The sequence below is a fragment of the Podarcis erhardii genome, assembly GCF_964252035.2.
Source record: "Podarcis erhardii genome assembly, chromosome: 12".
Classification (NCBI taxonomy): domain Eukaryota; kingdom Metazoa; phylum Chordata; class Lepidosauria; order Squamata; family Lacertidae; genus Podarcis; species Podarcis erhardii.
Window position 1 is genome coordinate 5,827,777 of NC_138513.1, and position 13,213 is coordinate 5,840,989.

The 13,213-nt window shown below is 48.0% G+C and overlaps 1 protein-coding gene and 1 pseudogene across 35 annotated transcripts in view; one reads left to right on the forward strand and one right to left on the reverse strand.

Annotated features, from left to right (window-relative positions):
• LOC309325987 (7-alpha-hydroxycholest-4-en-3-one 12-alpha-hydroxylase pseudogene) overlaps positions 1 to 13,213 on the reverse strand; it is a 354,547-nt pseudogene that overhangs the window by 197,189 nt on the left and 144,145 nt on the right. The gene's annotated exons all lie outside the window — the stretch shown is intronic.
• The window catches only part of OBSCN (obscurin, cytoskeletal calmodulin and titin-interacting RhoGEF), a 263,745-nt gene that overhangs the window by 130,207 nt on the left and 120,325 nt on the right, over positions 1 to 13,213 (forward strand). For 31 of the 33 annotated variants that reach the window (XM_081834068.1, XM_081834069.1, XM_081834096.1 and 28 more), the window contains 5 exons: positions 2,915 to 3,184; positions 4,829 to 5,095; positions 7,438 to 7,704; positions 9,041 to 9,307; positions 12,312 to 12,584. In XM_081834068.1, the coding sequence (XP_081690194.1) occupies positions 2,915 to 3,184; positions 4,829 to 5,095; positions 7,438 to 7,704; positions 9,041 to 9,307; positions 12,312 to 12,584 (1,344 nt within the window). The remainder of the gene's footprint in view (positions 1 to 2,914; positions 3,185 to 4,828; positions 5,096 to 7,437; positions 7,705 to 9,040; positions 9,308 to 12,311; positions 12,585 to 13,213) is intronic. The other 2 variants (XM_081834097.1, XM_081834075.1) reach the window with 2 other exon arrangements.

Genomic DNA, 13,213 nt, shown 5'->3' on the forward strand with positions numbered 1-13,213 from the left:
CCAACCGCTCTCAAACAGTTCTTACTGTCAGAATTTTCCCCCTGATGTTTAGTAACTTTCTTGTAACTTGAATCCATTGGTTCGAGTCCTGCCCCTCCAAAGCAGGAGAAAACAAGCTTGCTCCATCTTCCATGAGACAGCCCTTGAGATATTTGAAGATGGCTATCACATCTCCTCTTAGTCTCCTAGAGATGATGACTTATTCATCACTTGCTGACATATCTTGGTAGTGCCTTCTCGGTAGTGGCACCTGCCCTGTGGAACTGCCTCCCACCAGATGTCAAAGAGAAAAACAACTACCAGACTTTTAGAAGACATCTGAAGGCAACCCTGTTTAAGGAAGCTTTTAATGTTTAATAGACTATTGTATTTTAATATTCTGTTGAAACCCGCCCAGAGTGGCTGGGGAAACCCAGCCAGATGGGCGGGATATAAATAATCAATTATTATTATAATAATATTAATATTGGTTGCTTGCTATGCAAAAAGCCTCTTAGTAGCTTACAAAACTTTAGAGACACAGAGCGTAACATAAAATTGAAAAGGGAAAAGAAGAACAAGGCATTCTTTAAAACAGTGTTTCCCAACCTTTTTTGGGCAAAGGCACACTTGTTTCATGAAAAAAATCTCGAGGCACACCACCATTAGAAAATGTTTAAAAAATTAACTCTGTGCCTATATTGACTATATATAAAGTAACTCTCTTTAATAGGAATCAAATAAACACAAAGAAAGTATTTTATAATTACTTTATTATGAAATAGTAAGTACCGTATTTTTCGTCCCATAGGACGCTCCGTCCCATAGGACGCACCTACTTTTTTGAGGGGGGAAATAAAGGAATTTTTTTTTCTTTATTTCCCCCCCAAAAAACCAGGTCGGGGAACAGTGGGATGGCGGTGCTGCGCCTCCCCGCTGTCCCCCGAGCTTGTGGGGCTGGCCCATGTCTGCCTGGCGCGAGGGGCGCTCTGCTTCAGGGCGCCCCGCGCGTCGGCAGGCTACAGTCCGCAGCATGGGGAACCCTCTGTTTCAGGGCACCCCATGCGCCCCCCGGGTGCGCAAGGCTTGCCAACACGAGCGCGGAGCACGGGGCGTCCTCCGAAGGGCGCCCCGTGCTCCGCGCTGCCAGCTGCCGCCCGCAAGCCTTGCGCTCCTGGGGGGAGATCCCCCGGGTGCGCAAGGCTGGCCAACACCAGCGCGGAGCACGGGGCGTCCTCCGAAGGGTGCCCCGTGCTCCGCGCTGCCAGCTGCCGCCTGCAAGCCTTGCGCTCCCGGGGGGAGATCCCCCGGGTGCGCAAGGCTTGCGGACACCTGCGTGGAGCACGGGGCGTCCTCCGGAGGGCGCCCCGTGCTCCGCGCTGCAGGCTGCTGCCCGCAAGCCTTGCGCTCCCGGGGGGAGATCCCCCGGGTGCGCAAGGCTTGCGGACACCTGCGTGGAGCACGGGGCGTCCTCCGGAGGGCGCCCCGTGCCCCGTGCTCCGCGCTGCAGGCTGCTGCCCGCAAGCCTTGCGCTCCCGGGGGGAGATCCCCCGGGTGCGCAAGGCTTGCGGACACCAGCGCGGAGCACGGGGCGTCCTCCGGAGGGCGCCCCGTGCTCCGCGCTGCAGGCTGCTGCCCGCAAGCCTTGCGCTCCCGGGGGGAGATCCCCCGGGTGCGCAAGGCTTGCGGACACCAGCGCGGAGCACGGGGCGTCCTCCGGAGGGCGCCCCGTGCTCCGCGCTGCAGGCTGCTGCCCGCAAGCCTTGCGCTCCCGGGGGGAGATCCCCCGGGTGCGCAAGGCTTGCGGACACCAGCGCGGAGCACGGGGCGTCCTCCGGAGGGCACCCCGTGCTCCGCGCTGCAGGCTGCTGCCCGCAAGCCTTGCGCTCCCGGGGGGAGATCCCCCGGGTGCGCAAGGCTTGCAGACACCTGCGTGGAGCACGGGGCGTCCTCCGGAGGGCGCCCCGTGCTCCGCGCTGCAGGCTGCTGCCTGCAAGCCTTGCGCTCCCTGCGTGGAGCACGGGGCGTCCGACTCGCCTCCCTCCCACGGCACACCAGCCGACGTCCCGCGGCACACTAGTGTGCCGCGGAACACCGGTTGGGAAACACTGCTTTAAAATGCATGCTCTTAATTTGGCAATGCAGTTTCCCAACCATGTAATTTGTTCAAAAATACATCTACTAGGGTCAAGCATGGTGAAAATAACATGCAAAATTTGATTACTTTTGTGGAATGGCTTTTGCAGATACATGTAAAGCAGACAAAATTACATACGAAATATATCTATTAGGAGAAATTCACATTAAAATGCTGCTTTAATATCACAAGAACCTTTTAAAAAAGCACAAACTAATGAGGAGAACTGAATTTAAGACGGGAAATGTTATGTATTCAGTGGGCAGTGCCTGACTTTGAGTCTGGACTAAGGATTCTGAGCTTCTGTTTTCTGATTCGATACATGATGTTCAGTCACAGAATATTCCAGGATTTGGGCCTCTGCCATTGGCCCTTGAACTCTGAGTCGTGATTCGCAGCTTGGAAGTTTACATAGCCAATCATGTTGGGAGTGGGAGTGGCCCAGGCTTTCAGGAATATATATAAGCAGTTGCTTTCCCCCTGTTTCCCAGTTATGTAGTTGAATAAATGTTCTTGCTGTGTCTTGCCTCATGGGAACCCACCTACTTTTCAGGAAAAATGAGAAAGTGATAATGAAATAGACAGATTCACCCATTCCTATTGTTTCCATGGGTTCTTTTTTCAGTTTTAATGGCAAAGGGGTGCACTAAACAGCCAAGTTGTGGTTATTCATCTGTTTCCTGCAGCTGATGAATATTAGAGACCACATTTAACAGGTGCTTGTGAATAGTGTAGCAAGAGATATGGAAAGAAAAAAGGAACTGGGGGGAAAAATATATCTTTCTGCTTTAATTTTAGAAGCACCAGCCACCATAGTGGAGGCACTGAAAGATATCACCTTGTATGAAAACGAAGATGCCGTGTTCCAGTGCAAGGTCTCTCGGGAGAAGGCAAAGGACGTGGAATGGAGTCTGAGCGGGGTGCCTCTCCAGTCCAACGAAATGAACGAGATTGAGGTTCTAGGGAAAGTTCACACGCTCACCCTCCGGAAGGTGACACTCGAAGACTCCGGCTCCGTCACTTTCAAAGTGGGACAGAATTCTTCTGAGGCCCAGCTGACCGTGCAGCGTAAGTGAGCTAACTCTTTGTAGGGGGATCTATGTTATTGACCCTCAAACTGGTCCACCATTTTTCTGTAAATGAGGCCCAGCAAACTGAGCAGCACAAGTAAGCCAGTCCTTTAGAGGGAGAGCTCTCCCTTCTGTCAAAATAATCTGGATCCTGCAATACCCTGTTGTGTCTGTCAGAAGAAACTTAGCTCTGTTGATCAAAAAATGTGCTTGTCTACTCAAATCACAGATCTCTGTATTCTAAGTGCAAACCCTGGGGTTCCTTTGAGGTGAATATTGGGGGTGAGAAGCAGCGATGCAAGGTCCCAGGACTACTGTGCTTAAGTGAGGCTACTATAATGATTTTATCTAATGAAACCTCTGTTGGTAGTGATGTTTTTTAAGAATTATTTTAATGATTATTGTGTGTGTGTGTGTCTGTCTGTGTGTGTGTGTGTGTATTTGGTTGCATTATTTTGTACATGCCGTATTTTTCTGTGTATAAGATGATGCTTTTTGCTAAAAAAATTAGACAAAAATTGGGTGTCGTCTTATACATGGATAGTGAATGCAGAGAGGGGACGTACGATTAATGGCAGCAGCAAGCAGGAGATTGGCAGCCGTGACTGGGCAGGTGGTTGGTGGCTGTGGCAAGGCCTGCTGGCAATTGGCTGTGGCTGCGGCAATTGGGCAGGCGATTGGCAGCTGTGGCGAGGCAGGCAGGCGATTGGCGGCTGCGGGAAGTGGGCAGGTGGGCTGTTGGTGGCAGCGAGTGGGCAGAGAATTGGCTGCGGTGAGTTGTGCCATCGGCAGTGGCTGTGGCAAGCGATCAGCAGTGGCGGGCAGGTGGGTGAGCGATTGGCAGAAGTGACCTCCCTCACCCCCCCAAAAGCTAAACAACTTATTTTCTTAATTTTGGGTTTTAAAAAATACGGGTTATCTTATACATGGGGGGGGGGTGTTATACCTGGAAAAATACGTTATTTTACAAATAGAGAGATTTGGGAAATAAATATATTTATTTCCCAAATCTCTCTATTTTAAAAATATGTACAAAACAATGCAACCAAACAAAATAATCATTACAGCACCCACAGAGGATTGATTAGATAAAAGGTTTTACAGCCAGGGAAGATGTCCTAATTAGATGTTGGACAGTGTGAGTCCTCTATTATTTTTTGCAGAAAAAATATCCCCCCCCCCCCAGGAATAGTGCAAAAGTAATTAATTTTTTATGCTTGCTGAACAATTAAGCAGCCCATCGGGGGATAATGAAGCCCTTCTCACTGTGTCACAGTTCTCTGAAATAATGGTATGTGGTAACCCCTGGCACCCGTACTTTAGAATGACCACCCTTATCAGGCACCATTGCTATCTATGGTAATGGAATTTTGACACCAGGTAAAAAGCATGATTATTCATCCAAGCATTTGACTAAAGTGGTACCCCTCGTTTAGCTGAAGTGGTTATATTAGTATCTTACTGGCTTAAGTTGCATTTAAACGAATATTGTTTTATTGTATTTCAATGCTGTGCCTCATTCTGAGGCTGCATTAAGAATGAAACATGGGTTCAAATTGTTTTTGTTTGTGTGTACACACACACACACACATATGTATATACATACCATTCCAGCAAAGGCTTTGTTTTCCCCTCTGTACAGCTGCTCCAGTAATCTTCATAAAGCAGCTGGAGAATATGGAAGTAGATGAGAACGCCACAGCTATCTTCCGCTGTGACCTATCCAAACCCAATGTCCGTGTGGAATGGAAGAAGGGTTCGTCCACAGTCCAGCCTAGCCAGAAGATTGAAATTAAAGTAGAAGGAACTGCCCACAGTTTGATCATCCATACCGCGGTCCCTGAAGATTCAGGAGAATACAGCTGTAGTACAGCCGACAGGAAGACCACAGCTAAATTAAAGGTTAAAGGTGAGAACCTCTCTTTGGAGTTTATGACTAACAGGCGTGGGGAACCTTTTTTTGCTCCATGGAGCAGATCTTTATTACGATTGGGCCAAATTTAACAGGTGGGTGGGACTGTCCACCTGTCAATCATCTGAGGACAAAATGGCATTGGGTGGTTTAGTGCTCTGAAATCCTGAAGCATTTCACTTCTAAGCAGCTCACAGCAATGTGAGGAAGAAGCCTTGATTTTTAAAGGGGGTTCAGTGAAAATCCTTTTGCCACCAGGAAGGAGTTTGGCCTGAACTCCCCGAAAAAGCTAAGTTTTGTTACAGCAGTGAGTACAGTACAAAACCTTTCCTGATCAGGGATAAGTGCACCCAATTATTATCTCTGCAGTCTTTACAACCCTGGACAGCATTGGGGTTTTTTTTCTTTTCCCCTGGCCGTGCAGCTCCCAAACGACACACACAGACCATTAACTTATGGTCTCTGTGTGTGGTTTGGGAGCTGCATGGTCAGGGAAAAAACAACGCTGTCAAGGGAGAAACGCTGTTTCTCATGGAGAAACCTGGTCTGAACAAAGACCTTGGATTCTTATCTCATTATACATGACAAAGCCATTTTTCACCTTTTCACCCCTTGCTTTTTCCTGTAAGACCTATTGCAGTCATTAAGAGTCGTCAACAGGCTCATCACAGCTATCTGCCAATCACCCATTCCCACCACCCTTCTGAGTAATACCCCTCCCCACCTCCTCACTATATAGAAGGGTCTGGAAACTTCTGTTTCAGTGTATCTGAAGAAGTGTGCATGCACACGAAAGCTCATACCAAGAACTGACTTAGTTGGTCTTTAAGGTGCTACTGGAAGGAATTTGTTTTGTTTTGACTATGGCAGACCAACACGGCTACCTATCTGTAAATAAAGATATCGTATCTCTGTATTGAATTTTGCCAGACTGAGCTGATGATGGGAAGCTGAATTCCTCTGCATTGACTGTGTGCGCCAGTTCCCTATGGGGAACTGTTGCATGCAACCAGCACAGGATTGGACCCCATATCCTTCCCATCAGCTGAGAATCTGGTCTCATGAGCCAAACTGGAACTCCTGGCGGGCAAAAATTAACCCACGGGCCAGAGGTTGCCCACCTCTGCTTCAGTGTAACAGCATAAAAGTGTGAAGTTGTCCTCAGGTTGCTGGGAGAAATGAAAATAATAATTGTGAAGTATATTGCACTACTGAAAATGATTACAGTAACTTTTATGCCTGGACTCTGGGCTCACCAAACCCTTTATGATTTCCCTTGAAGTTCCTCAGATATCTTGCCTGCAGACAAACCACAAAATTCATAGCAAATTTTGCCTCGATCACAATCTGGCTGCAACTGAGGAATGTTCAGGTATCTCCCCAGAATTTTATTCTAATCTTACAACAACGCTTTAGGCTTCTTCTGAAAGCCTGCAGGTGCTTTGCCTGGGAAAGAACCTCCAGACCGGTATCAAATTTCAGCTTAGACAATTTTTTGGGGGTGGCATCATGACTTTTGGGGGTTGCTCCAGACAGCTTTTCCCTTTAAGCTAGTCTTTTACAGAGATGGGAGGAAAGAGAGCAACCGTTATGTTTTGTACTTATGTGTAGTAGGGCTTTAGGGGTGTTGAGAGCATTTGGCCCAAGGGTTCTTGACTGAGCACACACCCCTTTTGAATCTCAAAGTGCTAGTGCAATCGGGGCATTTATTTATCCCTATATTGCATTTATATAGCTTGCCCCATGAGATATGTTTTCTAGGCAGCCCCAAAAGCCATCACTTATATAAACTAAGAACAGCTATGGCAAATGCTATTAAAAACAGAAGGTAAAGGTAAAGGGATCCCTGACCATTAGGTCCAGTCGTGACCGACTCTGGGGTTGCGGCGCTCATCTCGCTTTATTGGCTGAGGGAGCCGGCGTACAGCTTCCGGGTCATGTGGCCAGCATGACTAAGCCGCTTCTGGCGAACCAGAGCAGCGCACGGAAACGCCGTTTACCTTCCCGCCGGAGTGGTACCTATTTATCTACTTGCACTTTGACGTGATTTTGAACTGCTAGGTGGGCAGGAGCAGGGACCGAGCAATGGGAGCTCACCCCGTTGTGGGGATTTGAACCGCCGACCTTCTGATTGGCAAGTCCTAGGCTCAGTGGTTTAACCCACAGCGCCACCCGCGTCCCATTAAAAACAGAAACACATCAACAAATCATTTTTTAAAAAAATGAAACTCAACTGCTATTCCTATTCTGAGCCAGAAGGAGGCATGATTAAGAAAGAGTATTTTGATCATAATGACTCTCAGATACGAGTTCTCTTTAATGTGTGCATTGCCTTCCAGCTCTCCCTGTCCTTTTCAAACGTGGTCTCCAAAACAAAGAGGTTGAGACGGGGAACACGGTGTCTTTGCGCTGTGAGCTGTCCAAGCCTTTGGCCCCGGTGGCCTGGAAGAAAGGGAAAGTGGTGCTGCAGTCAAGCGACAAGTATGAGCTCAGGCAGGAAGGGAACTTTGCAGAGCTCCTCATCTATGATGTGGAAGCTCAGGATGCTGGGGAATACACCTGCAATTCAGGAGACCAACAGACAACAGCCACAGTGAAAGTCAAAGGTAGGATAAGCTTGGGCTCGTTCCCAGTCCTTCTGCATGTTTGCCTTTGTCACCTGGAGGGGGTCTGCATTTTTTAATCAATCGTTCCACTCCAGAGATGTAACAAGTGTTTGTCTTGCATCACTGCCATCATTGGTAGGAATGGTAGGAAAGCTACAGTGGGAGCGTATCCTGCAGGGAGCAGGCTACTGACTCACAGGAAAATGGTCAGAATAGTGCCTGTACATGTTGCCTCATATCCTAGGTTCTACAAATGCTATATATAGAGAGAGAGAGACCGTGAGAAAAAGAACATACAACATCTACAATGTAAAATCAGGAAAAACAAGCAGGAAAACTCTTATAAAGGTAAAGGGACCCCTGACCATTAGGTCCAGTCGTGACCGACTCTGGGGTTGCGGCACTCATCTCGCTTTATTGGCCGAGGGAGCCGGCATACAGCTTCCGGGTCATGTGGCCAGCATGACTAAGCCGCTTCTGGAGAACCAGAGCAGCGCATGGAAACGCTGTTTACCTTCCCACCGGAGCGGTACCTATTTATCTTCTTGCACTTTGACGTCCTTTCGAACTGCTAGGTTAGCAGGAGCAGGGACTGAGCAACGGGAGCTCACCCCGTCACGGGGATTTGAACTGCCGACCTTCTGATCGGCAAGTCCTAGGCTCTGTGGTTTAACCCACAGCGCCACCTGTGTAGTACTTATAAAGGTACTAACAACCAAATGTGGGACAGCAGAAAGAAAAAAAAAATAAGTGAAAACTGGGACTCTGTAGGGTTATGATTCATTGGGAGGGGGCTGGCAACTGTCCCCTTGCCCCCTCCTGGTGTCCTCTTCCGCTGCCACCTACAGACCAATTCTGCCATGTCTGTGGCTAACGGCTGGTGTAACAATTTCATTTTCCATATGAATGAAACTCTGGGAAAACCTCTTAGCATACTCCGATTAAAACTTGGAACAACTGCCAGAAGCTAGATAATTGTTTGACCACAGGTACCTCATTCCTTACCTTCTTCTCCCAGTCTTAACAACCTCTGGGATCTTAGTATGGATTTTGAAATCAGTGGTAGCTGGGCAGTGCTCATAATCCCGTGGGCACAACTAGAATTGGCCATCCCAATTCTATCCAATATATCCATATACCTTTACCTATCTCATCTCTGACATTGTTGCCATAGATGGCATCACTCCAAAGTCCAGCAGAAGCTGGTGTGGGCGCCAGAGTTCCTTATGCTACATTAATTAAAGACGTGATCTATGATCACAAATCTTTCTCAGTCCACGCCCTCCGTTTTGATAGGGTTAGAGTTATCACTGCCCTGATCTTCTCTTCCCTGCAGTTCTGCCAGTGCTCTTCAAAGAAGAATTGCAGAATGTGGAATCAGAAGCCGGTGGAAAGGCCGTCCTGCGCTGCGAGATCTCAAAACCCGACGCTCCTGTGGAGTGGAGGAAAGGAGCCATCGTCCTTCAGCCTAGTGCCAAGTATGAGATGCGGCAGAGAGGCACAAGTATTGAGCTGATCATTCACAATCTGGAGCCCGAAGATTGCGGCCCCTACACTTGTAGCACAGGAGACGAGCTGTCGACAGGCTCCGTTTATGTACAAGGTGCGTTCACCATAATACGGCTGGATTTTGTAACCCAAAACTTACACGTACCATATGGTGGTGCAAAACCACACTGCTTCCAGAGCAGCACATTCACCCAACACCAAAGCATATGGGCTGAGACACAGTATTGTAATTCTGTGCGTAAAGTGGTTTGGTGGTGCTTTGCTTAAATCCCTGAGTCTAGAATTTAGAATTTATTATTTATACCCCACCCATCTGGCTGGGCTTCCCCAGCCACTCTGGGCAGCTTCCAACAGAGTATTAAAATACAGTGGTCTGTTAAACATTAAAAGCTTCCCTAAAGAGGGCTGCCTTCAGATGTCTTCTAAAAGTCAGGTAGTTGTTCTTCTCTTTGACATCTGGTGGGAGGGCATTCCACAGGGCGGGTGCCACTACCGAGAAGGCCCTCTGCCTGGTTCCCTGTAACTTGGCTTCACGCAGTGAGGGAACCGCCAGAAGGCCCTCAGCGCTGGATCTCAGCGTCCGGGCAGAACGATGGGGGTGGAGACACTCCTTCAAGTATACTGGGCCGAGGCCATTTAGGGTTTTAAAGCTCAACACTTTGAATCATGCTTGGAAACGTACTGGGAGCCAGTGTAGGTCTTTCAAGACCGGTGTTATGTGGTCTCGGCGGCTGCTCCCAGTCACCAGTCTAGCTGCCTCATTCTGGATTAGTTGTAGTTTCCAGGTCACCTTCAAAGGTAGCCCCACGTAGAGCGCATTGCAGTAGTCCAAGCGGGAGATAACTAGAGCATGCACCACTTTGGCGAGGCAGTCTGCGGGCAGATAGGGTCTCAGCCTGCATACCAGATGGAGCTGGTAAACAGCTGCCCAGAATTGACCTGTGCCTCCATGGACAGCTTTAAGTCCAGAAAGACTCCTACGCTGCGCACCTGGTCCTTCAGGGGCACAGTTACCCCATTCAGGACCAGGGAATCCCCCACATCCACCCGCCCCCTGTCCCCCAAGAACAGTACTTCTGTCTTGTCAAGATTCAACCTCAATCTGTTAGCCGCCATCCATCCTCCAACTGCCTCCAGACACTCACACAGGACCTTCACCGCCTTCACTGGTTCTGATTTGAAAGAGAGGTAGAGCTGGTTCACACACGTATCCACATCACTTTTATCTCTCACTACCTGGCTACTCAGCACGTGATGCCGGTCGGTTGGGTGTGTCCTAGCTTCGTTGACATGCATTAATGTGAGGTGCTATGAAAGTTCTGTCTACGGCTCTCGATGTGTGAGATCTCATTCACACATGCAAGTTTCTGTCACAATGCTTCGCTCATTGAGTAACAAACCTGTATGTGTGAACGACACATGCATAGTCCCAGGTGTATGAAAGCAGTAGTCACTGCCACTCTGTACTGGCAGAACATTTCAAGCATATATAAGCCAAAAAGCCAGAGCTCTCCTTTTAGTTTACTACTAGGCATCATTTTATGCTTCATGATACTCATGTGAATGGTCTCCTGGCAATTGGAGGTTGTGATTAGGAGTTTTTTTGAGGGGAGGGGGAGAGGAGAAGGGACTATATAGCCTATTTGCTTCCTGCCATTTCCCCATTCAAAATCAACCCACACCTGGCTGCTTTCTCACCTGTGGGAGAGAAGTTACAAGGTCCCTGTGCCCAGTGGCGTAGCGTGGGGGGTGCAGGGGGGGCCGGCTGCACCGGGCGCAACATCTGGGAGTTAGGGTTAGGGGTCGCAAATCCACGGGCTAGGGGTCGCAAATCCACGGGCTAGGGGGCGCAAATCCACGGGTTAGGGGGCGCAAATTACTTGCCTTGCCACGGGTGCTGACAACCCACGCTATGCCACTGCCTGTGCCTTTTCCCCTGCAGGGAGAAAAGCTGCAGAGAAGTGTGATTTTGAGTGGGTAACAGTGGAAGGAGAAAGGGTTAAGTATGCCATGCACAGCATGAAAATAACAGCTTCCTACAGCTACTTTTCAGCTTGTTTCAAGAAACTGTTTATGCATCTCCCACAATTACCACCTGGCTTGGTTCCAAGAAACCGTCAAAAGGTTTTTACAAATGTACATTGGGATGAATAGTTGAGCACTCATTCTCTTATCATTTGAGGAAGGTTTTGTTGTGTATCTAAGGCATGCCTATCAAAGGCGACACCGAGAGAGTTGGCACATCTACCTCGTTTGCATATCAGGGTGAAATATTATGACAAAAAGTATCAATTGCTTGATTGTGTGAAAGCAAAACCCCATCTGTCTTGTTTAAGTTTGGGGCAGATTAGCTTCCTTATACAGTCATAGAATAAAAGAATTGTATTGTTGGAAAGGACCCCAAAGCTCATCTCGTCCACCCCCTGCAATGCAGAAATCTCAACTAAAATTTCCCTGACAGATGGCCACCCAACCTCTGCTTAAAAACCTTCAAGGAAGCATGTTAGAAAGTTAGTCAATGTGACAAGAGAACGATTCTTTATTAAAAATCCATGTTAACTGATCTCTGCAATCTCATAGATGCCATGGTGTTGTCCTATGAATGCATGTCCTGTACCTACCAAAATGGTGGATTCCCATATCTGTTCCATCTTAACATGATGGAGGGTCCAGCAAGTTGAATTTTCTTGAAGTTCTGGCACAGGCTCGTGGTATTTTGATGCCAACATTAGACCAAATTACAGCTCACCAACGTCTCGATTGTACCTAGTTTCCAAAGTATTTTTAAGAATGTGATCAGTTGCAATCATAGCAGGTCATTCTCAAAGACCACTATCCCATGGCAACATCACAAGTGGGCATGGCAGGAGGTGCCAACATGTAACCATTTCTCCAGGATAAATGAGTTTCGACCATTGGCCTTGAGTGTGTCTATGTGTAATTGTGATATGTTCTTCGGTATCAATCTTGATTGCTAGGTTTGTAAGTCCCTTAATGATGTTCGTCTCTTAAGTGGTGGGTGTTGTCAGTTTCGTAAAAGCCGGTATGTTTACACATGTATTCTCCCTTGGTATGCATTCTCTCACTTTGTTACGCAGAAGAGGAAGTGCAGATAGTTTCTGGTTTAAAGAACACGGACGTCTTTGCGGGCGAATCAGCCACTTTCACTTGCGAGCTCTCGCGCCCGGGCATGCAAAACGTACAGTGGTGGCTGGACGGATCTCCCCTCCAAAGCAGCCCTGTGAACGAAATCTCTGTGCAAGATGGGAAAGTGTATACTTTGACCCTAAAGGACCTGGGGCCCAATGATTCAGGAATTGTGACCTTCAGAGCGGGCCCCCTCATTTCCTCCGCTAAATTATTAATCAAAGGTATTTTGGCTTTGGATGCAGTTGCCCAACGGGCCACCCCACAAACCACGCTGCTTACGCTTCTGGCTTCAGGTGGCCTTAACAACTTTCTGCAAAATGGCTACTGGAAGGCATGCATTAACCAGTAAGCACCATCTTACTAGCTTATCCGCCGGCCTCTTACAAGATATTCCACTGCAGGTGTTCTTTCCAGTACTAGTTCATGATAAGGTATAACTTACATGCACACACAGAGAGACAACGGAGGTTGCTCCCAAAGCCTTCCATGGGCCAGGAGAAAAGTATGAACCCCCCTTTAAGCTCCAAGTTGTTTGCAGACTCTCATAAGCATAGCGTAGACAGCTAGGCAGAAAGATACTGCTTGAAAAGGGAATTAAAATGTGAGATTTTCAGAGGTGAATGCTGGCAGTGTACATATTGAATTAGAAATTTTCTTGCAAAAGACACGTCCATATAACCAAAACAGGTGCAACATTGCTTACTGGGGCAAATGATCCTTAATAAGAATATACGAAACCCGCCCTGTTCGTCTTACCAGCCCCAGTCTTGGAAACATGGGGAAATTATTATTTCTATGCCACTCTTCATATGAATATCCCAGGGTGGTTTACAATATATTCCACAGTGTG